Here is a 14,142-nt window from a genome sequence, read left to right on the forward strand (position 1 = left end):
GGTGGAGATAATCCATATTTCATACAGCCTATCTTTCTGTTTTCATAACTTCGCCATCAGACCATCGTTTTTATTGTGTAGTGTTCGAAATTTGTGACTGTCGTTAAGGTGCGTCGTGATGTATTCGATGTAGTGGCGCGATGAAATAACGTCCAGCAGCATGTACTTCGCGGAAAGCAAACGTTTACGATCTGGAGGCGTAATGCACCATGCACGGTAAGCAGCAGAGATGATTTTGTCCATCATCTGATAAACTAGCATGCGCGTGACGATGCTGTTTTCGCGATCCTCCAATATGGCTCCCATGCGGATCCACTGCCATAGCTGGGAACGTGAAATTTCTGCCGTCGCCGAATCTTCTACTGATCCGTTCAAGAAAAACACACCACTTCCCGTTAGCCAATGGTAAATGAAAAGCAGTGCAACCGTAATATTATTGCTGTAAAACAAACGAACCATGATTAGCTCTATTGATGGGCAAAAGACCTTCTCGTCAACTTACTTTAAACCATCTATCGTTACACCTCCTCTTGGTATCTGCAGCAAACTATCGGCTGTGATGTGATTGATGTTGGGTAAAATGTTAAGCTGATTCTCGTAGTGAAGTTTCCGTTCCCATAAATCATTAATGGCATCAACCATCCGTAAATCGTAAATCATGAATCCGTCGACGCCGGTATCAATTTCCACCGATTTGGCCATTTTAACGCTTTCTATTATTTCTTCATCGCTTCTGAAAAATAAACATGCTTAGTATATTCTTCACTCATAGCAGAAAGATCGCAACTCACAGCAAAGATTTTTCTTTTCCTCTTGGTAAAATTGTTGCTGCCATACCACCGGTTGCCAACGCTCCCCGTTTATGGCATACGTTGATCAGTAAGCGCATGTAATTTCTTAAAAACGGTTGACCCATATTGACGTATTTGTTGCGATCGGGAAGAAGAAACTCGCTTTTCCAACCAAATTTGGCAATAATGCTAGCACAGTAATCCCATATTCCGCAGTTCAGTCCGATCGCATGATCCCTGATCGAGTAAAGAATGTCCTCCATACAGAATGCTGCGAGGATGTTTTCAATCAAAACGCACGCTTTGATCGTTCCTTTTGGCAAGCTCAGTTGATCCTCGGTCCAGATGAAGATTTTGTTCCACAGCATTGTTTCACTCGGATCCTCTATCTAGGTGCAAGATTGTAACAGTAAGTGTAATAGTGTAAATAGATAAATTGCGTATAAATCTTTTCAATTATCATTACCTTTGAGAGGTATAAATATGGCCCGATACCAAGGTTTGCCATTTTCCGAGCATTATGGTACATAAGTATTGCAAAGTCAAACAGTGGGCCAATCACCTCCTTTCCATTTACAATGCAGTGATGCTCGATCATGTTGAACGCCCTTGGGCGCAGCATTAGCAAAGGGTACGACTGCACATCTGCTGGGGCACCCTGCAGCTTACCATGTACTGCCTGTGTTACATTACAAATGCCTTGCACCGTGTTACGCCAAGTAGGACAGTGTCCATCGTCAAAATCAACCTGAGATGAATATTTGCACAACGATTAGAAAAATGTATTCATGATTGTGGTACTACTTACCTGAATTCCCTGCACGTTAGCATACAAACAATCTGTAAAGTGAACCGTGTTGGCTGGACTCACATCACCAAGATCGAGCCTTCTATTACGCAATCGTTCCGGCAAAGCATCAATTGTCCATCCAAAAGACTCACTACGGTTGTAGAATTCCGGTCTCCATTTGCCTTCTTGAATCAGTAATTTACGCTTGATACGATTTTGTAACAGCTGTAGGGTAAAATATGAATTATGGCACAGAACTCCTGATAAGCTCCAGCAGTGTTTATTTTTCGTTCGGTTCAACTCACCAGCTCAACTTCTGAGTCAAATTCCGATATTAATTGGGCCAAAAATTGCATTGCTTCGGTGGTAAATATTTCCTTGTAAGCAGCTTCTAAGCGTTGTGGTGCGGCTTCAATTAGAATCTCTCTGTTATTCCCATTCATCATTGCACGTTCGTAGTTCTGCAGTATTGCTCGACTGAAAACCGCTTCGCGACTGTCGAGAGACCGAACGCCGTTTAGTGCGTTAACAGGTTCATTATCTTTCACTGTTTTGTTATGTATGCGTGCAGGCTGTTTTGGCTTACCAGTACCAGTGACCTTTGCGCCTGGACCGGTGTAGTTTACATCTTGCTTGTTTACTGCTTATAATTATGTCTCTGTCGAAGTTAAGATCGTAGAATTAATCATTTTCACTGTTTATAAAGGCTTTGACTATTGTTTCATTTACCTACGATTGTAATCTTCAACAATTTGTAACATAGCAAAAAAATTCCAGTGTTATATTCTTTTTCTTTCTTTTCGGTTGCAAAGAAGGTGTGAAGAGCATTAAATGTCTCAATGAATTCAATTTATTCATTAAAAAACAAAATATGCGCTGGTAATAAACTCTACGCTTAATAAAATAGTTCGTGCTTTCTCATGTTTGTCGTCTCAAAGTGATGAATTTGGACAATGTTTTGGTTTGCTGGAAATACGGTTGTTTTTTACAACATATCAGCGCATCTCGCAGACAATTTGCGTAGTCGTTGGGCAGCGACGCAATACCATACAGATGACTGAGGAATTCGTAGATCTTTAAAATGAAAAGAATTATGACGTTATACTGCAGGTATGCCATATTTATGCAATTCTTCTACCTACCTTTATCTCGATTTCACGCCAAGCATTTTGTTCGAATACGGTAACCAGTGCAAGAGGGAATTGTGTCAAGCGTAACAATTTATCGTTCGCTAGCATTTTTGCTCCATATAATCCGCCATAACCAGAGAAACTAATCACTGCAGTCATCATTACATCCAACATAAAAAGAGAGTTCTGCTCCATACGATCTTCCGTCACCTTTAGAGTGCACTGGATCAGGCCAACCAGTTCAACGATAAAACCAATCAGAGCTTTTTCATCTGATTGATCTACATCGTCGCGAACAAACAATTCGACAAAGTTAAACCATTTTTGCAAAAAGAATGCACCCAATGAAACATCTACATGGGAATATTTTGCAACCGTAGCTATTATATCGGAAAGACCTGAAAAATGCAACGACTTGGCTGCGGGATTATATTGACGGAAGGCTAACTGGAGATAAATCGTTTTTTCCAACTTTTTCACATTTATATCTCCAGTCCAGGTGCTCGGTTTAAGCAAGTCAGCTAAATGTTGCTCGGGAAGATGTACCACTACCTCGATATATTTTTTGAATACCTGTAACGAAACGTTTGATTTTTTTAAAACCGTAGCAATCAAGTTTTAATACGGTTGGGTTACGGAACGTACACCTACCTCTGAGTCTAGATCGAAACGCATGAAAAAGTTTTCCAGCGTCATACAGAGATGATAAAAATTGTCTTCATTTTCATACTTCTTTTTTCTCTGCAGCGCGTTTGCGATCAGCGCCATCGCCTGTATTAATGGTGTATTATCCGCAAACTGTTTGTCCTCTGCTCGTTCGGCCAGGTACTGTAGCGACAGATGAACAAATCGCTTATAGATGTCCGTTTGTACTCCCTCGGTGATATCCGCGATCAAGGTATAGATTTTTAGTAGATCCTCTTCCAGCATAATCGTTTCGCACAATTCATTCAAATAATTTTCCACCAACCTCTTAGCGGTTCCGGAGAGCGGCATTTGTTTGATCGCTATCTGCAGGCAAGCATCGCGCATTTCAAAACAGTGATGAAAATATTCATGTAAAAAGCACCAGTTTAGCGGTGGAATTGGCTTGGAGTAAGGTTTTGCAACAATGCGAAGCATTTGAACCAACACTAGTTCAGCAGTGCTTTCGTCTTTCGTAAATTTTGTGCTCTGCAATATCAGGTGATTTACTATCGTCGACAAAATGCTTGCCCTTGGCAGATACTTTAAATTAGACGGTTCGGGACGGCCAGCAGGAGTTTGATAGATACCACCACGGTAGCTTTCAATTTCGTGGGTGATATAATGGCCTAGCAGATCACCGACCGCTTCGATGGCGCAGTGATTAGTATACTGAAGAAGCTGTATCCAACATTCCGGCAATATGGAACCCGCACTATCGGCTATCGAAATGCAATCTTCACCCGGTTCCGGAAGTACTATACCTTGCCGAAACACTTCAGGTATCTGCCGAAGCGTTAGCGTATCCGGGTGGAAATGTTTCAGCGTACCCAAAGCTGCCTCTATGATTTCACGATCTTCGTAATCGGTGACGTAGTGCCATAGTGTAGCGATGATGTGATTTACCAATCGTTCCTGTTCTGGTGTGGTAATTTTTATAAGCGGCACGTTGGCAAAAAACTGGCACAAGCTTTTTATAACCTTTGGGCGACGTTCGTTTGCGAAACGGAATCCTAAAACCTTCCAGGTTGACACGATGTCCACGACATGGTTTTTACACAAGCTTGAGATTGCATCAAGCGATAGACAGATAGCCACTTCGTTTTCGCTGTTGTTAGGATTGCTCAGGACCTCCGAAAAAAGGTTCACCAAATCCTCTCCGTGCTGTTGAGGGCTTTTAGAAGATACAAAATAAATACAATTTATTATTGATTTTGATTACACTTCCCCAAACTGCTTTCAACTTACTTTATAAGACATACTTCTCGAATGGTATATGCACGAGCAACCGTGAGTTCCCAGCGATCTTCACTGGCATGTCGGCTAGTATCTTTTAGCAGATCGTACAACAGTGGATATGTTCGCGGTTCCGATTTCCATAATCTCAGATATAAATCTAAGCAAAGGGCACGATCCAGATCTTTTGTAAGAGCTTTCAATATACCGATCAAATTTTCCTTTGCACCCATTGATGCCACCGTTTGCAGCACATGTAATCTTCGCTTAGCATCTTTGTGTTGGGCTAATGCGTAAAGCAGTGGAACCATACTTTGTGCCACCTGCACTTCACTGTGCTTCATCAGTTTAACCAAATGTTCAAAATTTTGCTTCCAAACGTCCTCCTCGTGCGAAGTTGAGAGAAAGATTGACCTGTGAAATTGACTTAAAATGTTCGAAAATCTAATGCTCGATGGTCCACCCCGCAGAAGATAGTCTTCGGTGGCTGAAGCAAAAGAATTCCACCAGTGGCAAAGAATCATCCACTTTGCTAATTCGGCATGAAAGTACATCGTTCCTGTGGCATCGCATTCGATATTCGTTACCTCGTTGGATTCTGTTGCCAACTGGTGTTTTTCAATATATCTTAGAATTTTATCACAAAGTGCCAGATGTTTCGTTGTGTACGATGGCTGACCTAATAATTGTATCATGGCCTCTTTAGTCAGCATGCAGCTAATTCGCCCACAAATTGGAAGGATGGTTTGGATTATCTTCAATAGTTCATACAACTTTAGTGGTGATACGATCGATAGCATATCTGCGGCAATCGTGAGCAGTACGTCTAGTTTCGGGGGAGGATCGCACTGCATTGCAATGTTGCTGACTGTTTGCAACAAATTGAAGCATCTACTTGGATCATAATTGTATTGTATGTAATCCTTTAGGACGGCTGCTAAGTAAAAAGCGATCTTTAGTTGCAGCTTCATGTCACTATGATTCCCATGTAGAACTATTTCCAAGGCATCCGTCAAAAGGCTAACCGTGAAACGTGTTTGTTGTGATGTCGTAGTCCTACACCATGCCAGAATCTCAAAAACGATCAACTTTGCTTCGGGATCTTGCAAAGATCTTTCTATAAGAAGCTTCCACAGCGCTTGGTAATCAGCGTAAAGGCACACGTTGACGAAAAGATGCAAGAGGACGGGTCGCAAAAATTCGATACTATTTGTACGGATCACATCATCCGGGTGATCCAATGTTTGTAGAATAAGATCGGTGATAGTTCCAGTACATCCTACGGTGGATTTATCGATGAGAACAATTACCGGATGCTGAGGTGGTTTTATGTCGAATTGACACACATAGCTACGTTGACGTCCTGCATTCAAACAACGCCGGCGTAGATCCAGCAACAGCAATTCGTAAATTGTTCCACTGAGCACGGTGAACTGTCCGGCATTGGTTTGTGGTACCAGGGTCATGAGTATTCCTAGCACTTGTCCAAGTTCCGCATAACCGTCCGCGGTAAGATGCAATATTGCTTCATTCGCCAGCTGGCATATTCGAATGTTGTTCGATTTGCAGAGTTGTTTTAACAGTTCGATTTCACTATCGGTTACCGTCCGATTGATCGTTTTTGATTTTTGAGATATTTTTAAAATCTTCTCAAGCTGCACTGCTGCTGATTGCAACGTTAATTTGGTATTAATCGATTGCAAGCTATCCATGTTTACCGAATTGTTAAGAACTGCGCCAACACCGCGTATTGAACTAAATGTAAACATTGCCGGTGGCATGCTGGGTGTTTGACAGCCCTACAAAAAGGAAACGTCAAATGGCCGTCATGGTGACATTGCGATGAGTCAATGCAAATCCATAAACAAACTTTGCGAGTTCAACGCAAAAGTTTCGTCGGTGCTGTAAAATTCACTAATTTTGATCATTGTTCTTAAAGTAATAGTGCATATTTTTGGTCAGCTGTAGGGCCTCGTAAGGAAGCAGCTATAATTTTCATTAATCCCTCAGTGTCGTACCAGAATCCTGCTGTGGTTGAAGACTAACCAGCAAGTGCAAAGAAAACAAAAGGAGATAAATACTTTCCTTACCAAATATGCAGGATAATCGGCCAGAGCTCTATGAGGAGGTTAAACTCTACCGACAGGCAAGAGAGCGTGAAAAGTATGATAATATGGCGGATTTGTTTGCACTTGTTTCTACGTTGCAAAACCTGGAAAAAGCTTACATCCGGGATTGCATCACGCCTCAGGAGTATACCGCCGCCTGTTCGAAGCTGCTGGTACAGTATAAAGTGGCATTCAAGATCGTGCAAGGCGACGAGTTTCCTACGATCGATTCGTTCGTCAAAAAGTTCCGGTTAGACTGTCCGGCTGCGTTGGAACGCATAAGGGAGGATCGTCCAATTACCATCCGGGACGATAAGGGCAACACGAGCAAGTGCATTGCTGACATAGTGTCAATGTTCATTACACTAATGGATAAGCTGCGACTCGAGATTCGTGCGATGGATGATTTACAACCGGAGCTACGCGATTTACTGGATACAATGAACCGACTGTCACTGATTCCGGATAATTTTGAGGGCAAGGAGAAGGTCTCCAACTGGCTTGCAACGTTGAACACGATGCAGGCATCCGACGACCTAACGGAGTCGCAGGTTCGTCAGCTTCTTTTCGATCTAGAATCGTCGTATTCAGCATTTAACAATCTGCTTCACACCACATAAACATCGGATCTGGAAAAATGTATTTTTTTTGGTACTGTATATAGGATCATAAGTCATTGATATAAGAGAAAAGAACAAAATGAACAGGGCTTCGAAGGAATTTGAATCAGGTTAATTCAGAATGTAGCGCATGATGAAGGGAAAGAGCAAATTGAGGAAGAATGTTGGAATGGACATACTTTTACTCAAACATGTAAGAAATATACATATATATTGTTTAACAAAAACATGTATTCGATTCTTTTAAGTTTACAACTGTCTGTTGCCTTTAATAACTCAATTTTTCAGTGCCAATATGAGTAAGATCAAAACAATTCCCTATGAGGATGATTACAGTTAAATCAGTTGAATTCAACAAATAAATAATAAGTCATAGAAATATGATTACACTCACGATTATTTTTACACTTAAATATCCAAAGCCTTGGGCTAGTTTTAAAAGTTAAAACAATGTTCAACAAAACAGAAGTAGAATTCAAAAAATTCGATCAAAAATTACTTACTTGTTGATCAAGAGCAATGTTAAAATCTTATGAGATTTAAAATTTATGCAAAGCAACTACATTTAAAGCATTTTTTATCTAATAAATACAGACATGCCCTCGTTGATCCCGTTTTGACCGTTGATCAGAAATCCCTCGTTGATCAAATTTGTCCTATATGTTAAGAAGAGAAAATATTGAGACACTTTCGGAAAAAGCTGCATGGATGAAATCAAATGTATTTTTAGTGTAGTCGTTCGTTTTATTACAGTATCAGTTATACATTTACGAAAAGTTAACATAATATTTCAAATGAAAAGTTTTCGTATATTTTCGTCTTCATCTATGACGTACTTTACGATAAAACTAACAATGTGTTCCTGTGCTTGGATTCTTACATGGCTAGGACTTAATAATATTATCCGTCTGTATCCGTCCGTCTGTAAGGCACGCACGAAACTCACCGTCCCTGACGTCAGCAATGAACTCATTTTTAATACGATTAGGGATTGCGTGAAAGTATGTGACCCAAGTGCACCCGAAAAAGTGTAATACTAGAAGTCGTCTAGTGGTAAATTCAATCTCTACTCGATTTTGTTGAATGAATACGTGAAAGCACTGAAGGATGCGACATTCATTTGGTTTCATACGCAGCAGTTACCTTTATCGTCATATGCCACGTTTAAGAATTATGAATGACTGTAGACTGAAATGGACGTGAATGGTTAACTATGAAATTATGTAAGCTGAATATTTCATGGAGTACGAGAAATTTTTTGAAACCATCGAAGAACGTTTTACAACAAACTTAAAAATTCCTATTTTAGTAAATTGGGTGAAAAAAGCCTAAAAATATAAACTATACTAACAAAAATTGAGTTGCTGATATCAATGGTAGTATTAAATGTGAATTTGTGATTTTACTTGAGTGCTTTTTGTAGCATACATTCATGCTAAACGATCAGAGCGATCAAACTATAAAACATTAAACTCAAACATTTCTTTTTCTATTACACCATTGTAGCGCACGCCCCGGCTACACTTAGAATCCCTCCACAGCACCCTTGAGCCAATCTCCTACCTTCGTAAACTATTTGCCTTTTAAAATGCACATCTGGAAACTGAACATTTGGCATGGAGGTAGAAAAAAAGTACGACCTGTTTTCATCATCTATGCGTAAATGCGTTTGTGGCGTGTAAGTCTGCATCGTTCAACGATGCTGACGGGTGGTCAACGGGGGGGCCAATCTGTCGCATACCAAGCTCGTCGCATACGGAGAAGGGAGTACGCACTGGTCGCATGTGGTGGCGCTTGGAAAATGCAACAACCTTCGCGTAGGACGCTAATGCACTACCGCCATCGTTCCACCTTTTATGCTGAACGTTCGTACAATGTCCGTTCGGAAACAGGATTGCGACCTATACTCGGTATAGGTTTCGAATGTAGTACCTTGTATGATTTCAATGTGTAATGTTTGCTGTGGGTTAAATTTTACAATTAATGTACTGCACAATATCATTGGGCAACGGTTCCAACAGCAATGTCAATAGAGCTTCGATATTGGTAATAGGGTGACTTGCAACCATAGGTGGTTGTTGTGTTTTTGGTAGCAGTATGGGTTAATAATATTGAAATGAAATGTTTATGCAATTCATCACATTAAAAATTCAACGGTAAATATGTGCTGTGCATGGGCGGCCCAGTGGTGCATGTGATAAACGGCGCCAGTCCACACGACCGGACCGGGTTCAAATCCCATCCGGACCGTTCCCCCGTAGCAAGGACTGACTAGTAAGCCAAAAATGGCCGGCGTGACCTGTAAGGTCGTTAAAGCTAAGAAGAGAGAGAGATGTGCTGTGCATTGCATTGAATGTGTATGATTATACCTATTTACTTATAGTTAGCATCGTACGACATTTGACGGTGATTTCATATCTCGACTGAACCATTCTTCTATGGATAGTACATAATCCTTATAAAGGGGGAACGGCGTTCCGGAAGATACTGAAAATCAGTCCTGTGATCGTGTGAAGATCGATGTTACCACTACTAAAATATGAGGCTGCTTCAACAAAAAAATCTGTTTTATATTACATTAAGTTAATCCTTTTCAAACTGATCGCATATTTTAAAATCCAGCTTGTAAATTCTGGAATAAAAATCATATCAAGCGTATTAAAATATTGGTTACCCTTGAATTCCGTTAAATGTTCTACATTAAACCATTACGAATCGGTTATATTCGATGCTAGAGAACGGAAGAAATGTACGATAACTTCTGATCTAACGTCAAGGACGAGTGTCATTCACTGTTTTTCATTGCGGCACAAGATGTGGAAACCGCTCTCCAACTTCCAATTACAAGTAGGAACTTATTTTTCCTTTTATACTATGCCTTCCCAAGCTTCATGAGATTTATGCAATCAATTAGAGAGAAACGCTTGTCTCAGGTCCTCAGCTACTGTCCGAGCACCAAGAAAGCAAAAATAAAGCATTTCGCATGATTTCGCGTACATAAAGGAAAAGGCCTGTCTCGAGAGTAGACTTCTGCTGATCCTCGTGAAGGTCTTTCGCCGAGTGCAGCACGGTTTTGTACGGTCCGAAGTAGTAGCCGATAGTGTGACTGCAGTGTTCTCCGCATCCCAGCCGGAAAGACGAGTATCGTAGATTAACGAATGGGTAGGAGAAAGGAAGCAAATACGAGTGAGACTGAGCGAATCTACGATGCACTTCCTAACCCTCGGGGCGACACTGGTAACGCGAATGGCGTCGTTCGAAGGAAGTTCACCTTCAGCCAGTCCCATGCACCCAATCGGTCGGCCAGTCGTATGGGTAAGGTTGCGGATCGCCGGTTGCGTCGCGCCGGGTGGACCACTGTGGGTCGGTAGGTCGGTAGGTTGGTGTGTCGTTTGCATCGTACGTCTCGGCGTCGGGCATGCAAGCGGTTACAGCACTGTATAAGGCGTGTTCCATGCGTCGGGTTTGGCGGAGTACAAGCAGGAACCTTGTGCTGATACACCAAGACGGCAGTGACCGCCATGACTCGACGCGAGATAGCCCTTTGCGGCTTCCTCCATTTCCGGTCGCGAGAGCATGTCAAACCAACCTTGACTGCGGGTACCCCGTGCGCACCCTGTGCTCACTCCGTCCAATAGAAGGAGTGCGTACGCCCTTTCTCTCCCTTTGATCAAAGATCGCGGGCATTTCTGGGTGGGATGCATTGAAATGATAAGTATGATTGGCATCTGCACTGTCAATGTAAACATTCACATACACAATAATGCGAAGGTTCTTCTGACCCTTCCTATGAGAACTTTGTGAAATGAACTATGTTATACGGCAGTTGGTTATTTGCTCTATTGTGATATTTCGAGTTCCAGTACATTATAATAAATAATACAATAAGAAAAAAATAAAGAAGAAAGGATTAAGATGAAAGGCAGCACTTTTACTTATTTAATGTAGGAATAGTTTCAATATTTCAAAAATGTTATTTAAAACCTCTCTCAAAAAAAATAAAAGTTTTCCATTTGATTGTTCTCCTTTTGTAATCGATATTGAAGTTGTTAGTATCGAATAGTATTTTGTACCGATAATTGTAAAACGATCCTTCGAAATTAATCGATTTTCACCACCTCGATGATCACTGATACGTTAAATGCATTAATTGCACTCTCCTTAACAGGAGAAACCTTTGCTGCAGTGCTGAAGCTTCCTTCAGAGGGTGGATTTATTGGAAACCACTTTAACCTCTGCTGACACGAGCTGACACTAAGCCGGTTCATTGAGTCAGCACGTACGGTGATCGGACGGTTTGTCGATCGTTTACATTAAATCACAGAGTCTTTTTTCTGGCGGAATATATACGAGTACGGTGTATACGGCACTCGAAACATGTGGTTGCGCTTGCAGATAGCAAGCAGCGATAAGTCGATCGTTATTTACGACTCCCGTTTCATACTACGACAGACAATTGCTCCCATCGCGATGGTGCCTCCTAGTGTAGCTGTGTCTTTACTTTAGCCCACACTCGATCTGCTGCTCACAGGTAATAATTGTTTTAGGGGAAGACAATAGTGTTAGTAAGTCATATCTTGGCTTAAATTCTTAAACGAATAAGGTTAAATTGATGAACAATTTTGAATTTTGATATGCTATTTAAAAAATTTTATACAAAACTTGTGGATAATAAATCCCAGAAATTTGCATTAATGGGCATGGGAAAGGAATAATTCATCCACATAACGACGCACGCTTCTCCTCTTTGCTGTTTGATTTCCATTTCATTAATTTTGCCAATGTCAACATGAATTAAAATAACCATCCTTAATTATAAATGCCACCGAAATAAACACATTCATTCGCACCAACCGGCTCATCTTTCGCTATTTATTTATAATGTCCCCTTTTGACACGAGCCGTTCAGAGGCGATCAGCGAAAGTGAAATAAAGTATCATCATCGTTTTCCGCAGGAGCGGGAGGGTGGATCATTGCGATTACAAAAAGAAGAGGGTGAGGCAAATTATGGAGTGTGAAAAAAAAAATTGGGTCACAAAATTAATCGCGACACCGTCCACATGCTTACCATTTTCATGATAGAAAACCACACTCGTTGGCGTAGTAGGTGATGATGGGAAGAAATGTATGGGGGGAAGTATACTGTAACACCTCCCCCACATGGTGTACTTCCCTCGGCCAAACTCAGGGACACTGAAAGTAGTTCAAGTTCGAATTACCTTGACGAAAACAGTGCGCTCGCATTCACCAATCTCAGCTGGCAACCACAACCGCATCATGGTTAGAACATGGTACAGTATGTACCTTGCAAAAATTAGTACTGTGTGATATTATCCTTTTTTGACGATCAAAATTTCGGAATTTTTTATAGAATGATATCAAATATATAATATTTGCTTATGTTTTCTCTACACTCTCACAATAAATATCAACTTGATATTTATCCTTTTTTTCCGTGATATTATCCCTTTTTGGCGATCAAAATTTCGGAACTTTTTACAGAATGATATAAAATATATAATATTTGTTTATGTTTTCTCTACACTCTCACAATAAATATCAACTTGTTAGCGCAAACTTATCACATAGCATTATTCTTATGAATCAACAGGGCTAGATTCAGTTTTATGTGCAAATCTTAAAATCTTCTTTTCATATAATAGAGGCCTACACATTGTAATGTACAACAAATATATAGATAACATGCAGATTATTGTTGTTTTACGTACAAATATTCTTGAAAAAAATTAATACTCATAAGTCAACATTAGCCATTTGTTAATATTACAATATATTTAAAGACAGAACTTACATTACAACATTAGTAAAAGTCCGATTTTAACAGCCTTATTTAATCGGTACTATTTTTAATACGCCTTATTTAATCGCTGCTAATTTCAGTTTTTTTCTCGGTTAGAACGGCCTGACCGTATTAAGACTTATTTTACCACGTAGCAGGATAGTCCGTCCTTGCTACGGGGGGACGGTCCGGATGGGATTTGATCCCGGTCCTGCCGTGTGGACGGGCGACGTGTTTCACATGCACCACCTAATTTCGCCATGCCGCGCTAATTTCAGTTATTTTTGTCAAAATTTTTATTTTACTATGTTTTTTGAACTGCAATTACTGCAGATGAAATGAGTCCCACAATGCTGCAAGTAGATACATAATCTGCTGACAGCAGCAACCAAACATGAAACACGACTAAAAACGTAACCCGCCGCCACCCACTAACAATTTTGGCATCGTGCCCAAAAACATTCGCACGGCGCACATCATTCACACATAGATCCTGAAGTCGAGGTGTGAAAGATTAAAGAGATGTAAGACGCGGGATGGTATTGCATGTTACATCCGCTGCGAAAAGCAGAAACACCCGACTGGTTTAAACTATTGTATCAGGTGTTTGCACCATTGGCAGCAGGTTTGAACGCACTGTAGAACGCACCAAAAGCCTTTGGCACACTGACTTAGTTTTGCAGAATCTTCAGCATCACGTGACCGTAAAGATTCGGTCCATATTGAACGTTGCCTCCGGTCTGTCAAACTAGTTTTGAGATTCGCGTGACTGACGAACGGATACAAAATTTGATGCTTTTTTTTCTAATCCCTGACACAACAAGGCCATCCACGTTCGTATGAATTGGTTGCGTGACGTACCCCTTGTGTGGTTTTAGCATTGTTTTTTGGGTTTTGGGATTTTTTTTTTCGGGGAAGCGATTTAGTGATCGTTGCGATTATGATACTTTAAGCAACGTGATTTTGCAACACCGAAGGACAT

At 40.8% G+C, this 14,142-nt stretch overlaps 3 protein-coding genes across 4 annotated transcripts; 1 reads left to right on the forward strand and 2 right to left on the reverse strand.

Moving 5' to 3' along the window:
- Nucleotides 1-33: 33 nt before the first annotated feature.
- On the reverse strand, nt 34-2,305 carry LOC125769184 (malate synthase-like). 2 transcript variants are annotated; one of them, XM_049437745.1, is made up of 6 exons: nt 1,887-2,305; nt 1,600-1,806; nt 1,258-1,539; nt 792-1,180; nt 503-730; nt 34-439 (listed from the first exon to the last, which is right to left on the reverse strand). In XM_049437745.1, exons 1-6 carry the CDS (start codon nt 2,025-2,027, stop codon nt 43-45), a joined length of 1,644 nt encoding a protein of 547 aa, XP_049293702.1. In that variant the 5' UTR covers nt 2,028-2,305; the 3' UTR covers nt 34-42. The 2 variants fall into 2 exon arrangements, with proteins under 2 accessions (XP_049293702.1, XP_049293701.1); XM_049437744.1 differs by having other exon boundaries at nt 503-733.
- A 108-nt stretch (nt 2,306-2,413) lies between these two features.
- On the reverse strand, nt 2,414-6,407 carry LOC125769176 (focadhesin). Its single transcript, XM_049437727.1, has 4 exons — nt 4,644-6,407; nt 3,363-4,569; nt 2,724-3,284; nt 2,414-2,655 (listed from the first exon to the last, which is right to left on the reverse strand). Exons 1-4 carry the CDS (start codon nt 6,398-6,400, stop codon nt 2,500-2,502), a joined length of 3,681 nt encoding a protein of 1,226 aa, XP_049293684.1. The 5' UTR covers nt 6,401-6,407; the 3' UTR covers nt 2,414-2,499.
- A 56-nt stretch (nt 6,408-6,463) lies between these two features.
- Nucleotides 6,464-7,993, forward strand: LOC125769197 (vacuolar protein sorting-associated protein 28 homolog). The gene has a single exon (XM_049437760.1). It carries the CDS (start codon nt 6,727-6,729, stop codon nt 7,357-7,359), a length of 633 nt encoding a protein of 210 aa, XP_049293717.1. The 5' UTR covers nt 6,464-6,726; the 3' UTR covers nt 7,360-7,993.
- Nucleotides 7,994-14,142: the final 6,149 nt, after the last annotated feature.

Source organism: Anopheles funestus, chromosome 3RL (genome assembly GCF_943734845.2).
Source record: "Anopheles funestus chromosome 3RL, idAnoFuneDA-416_04, whole genome shotgun sequence".
Taxonomy (NCBI): domain Eukaryota; kingdom Metazoa; phylum Arthropoda; class Insecta; order Diptera; family Culicidae; genus Anopheles; species Anopheles funestus.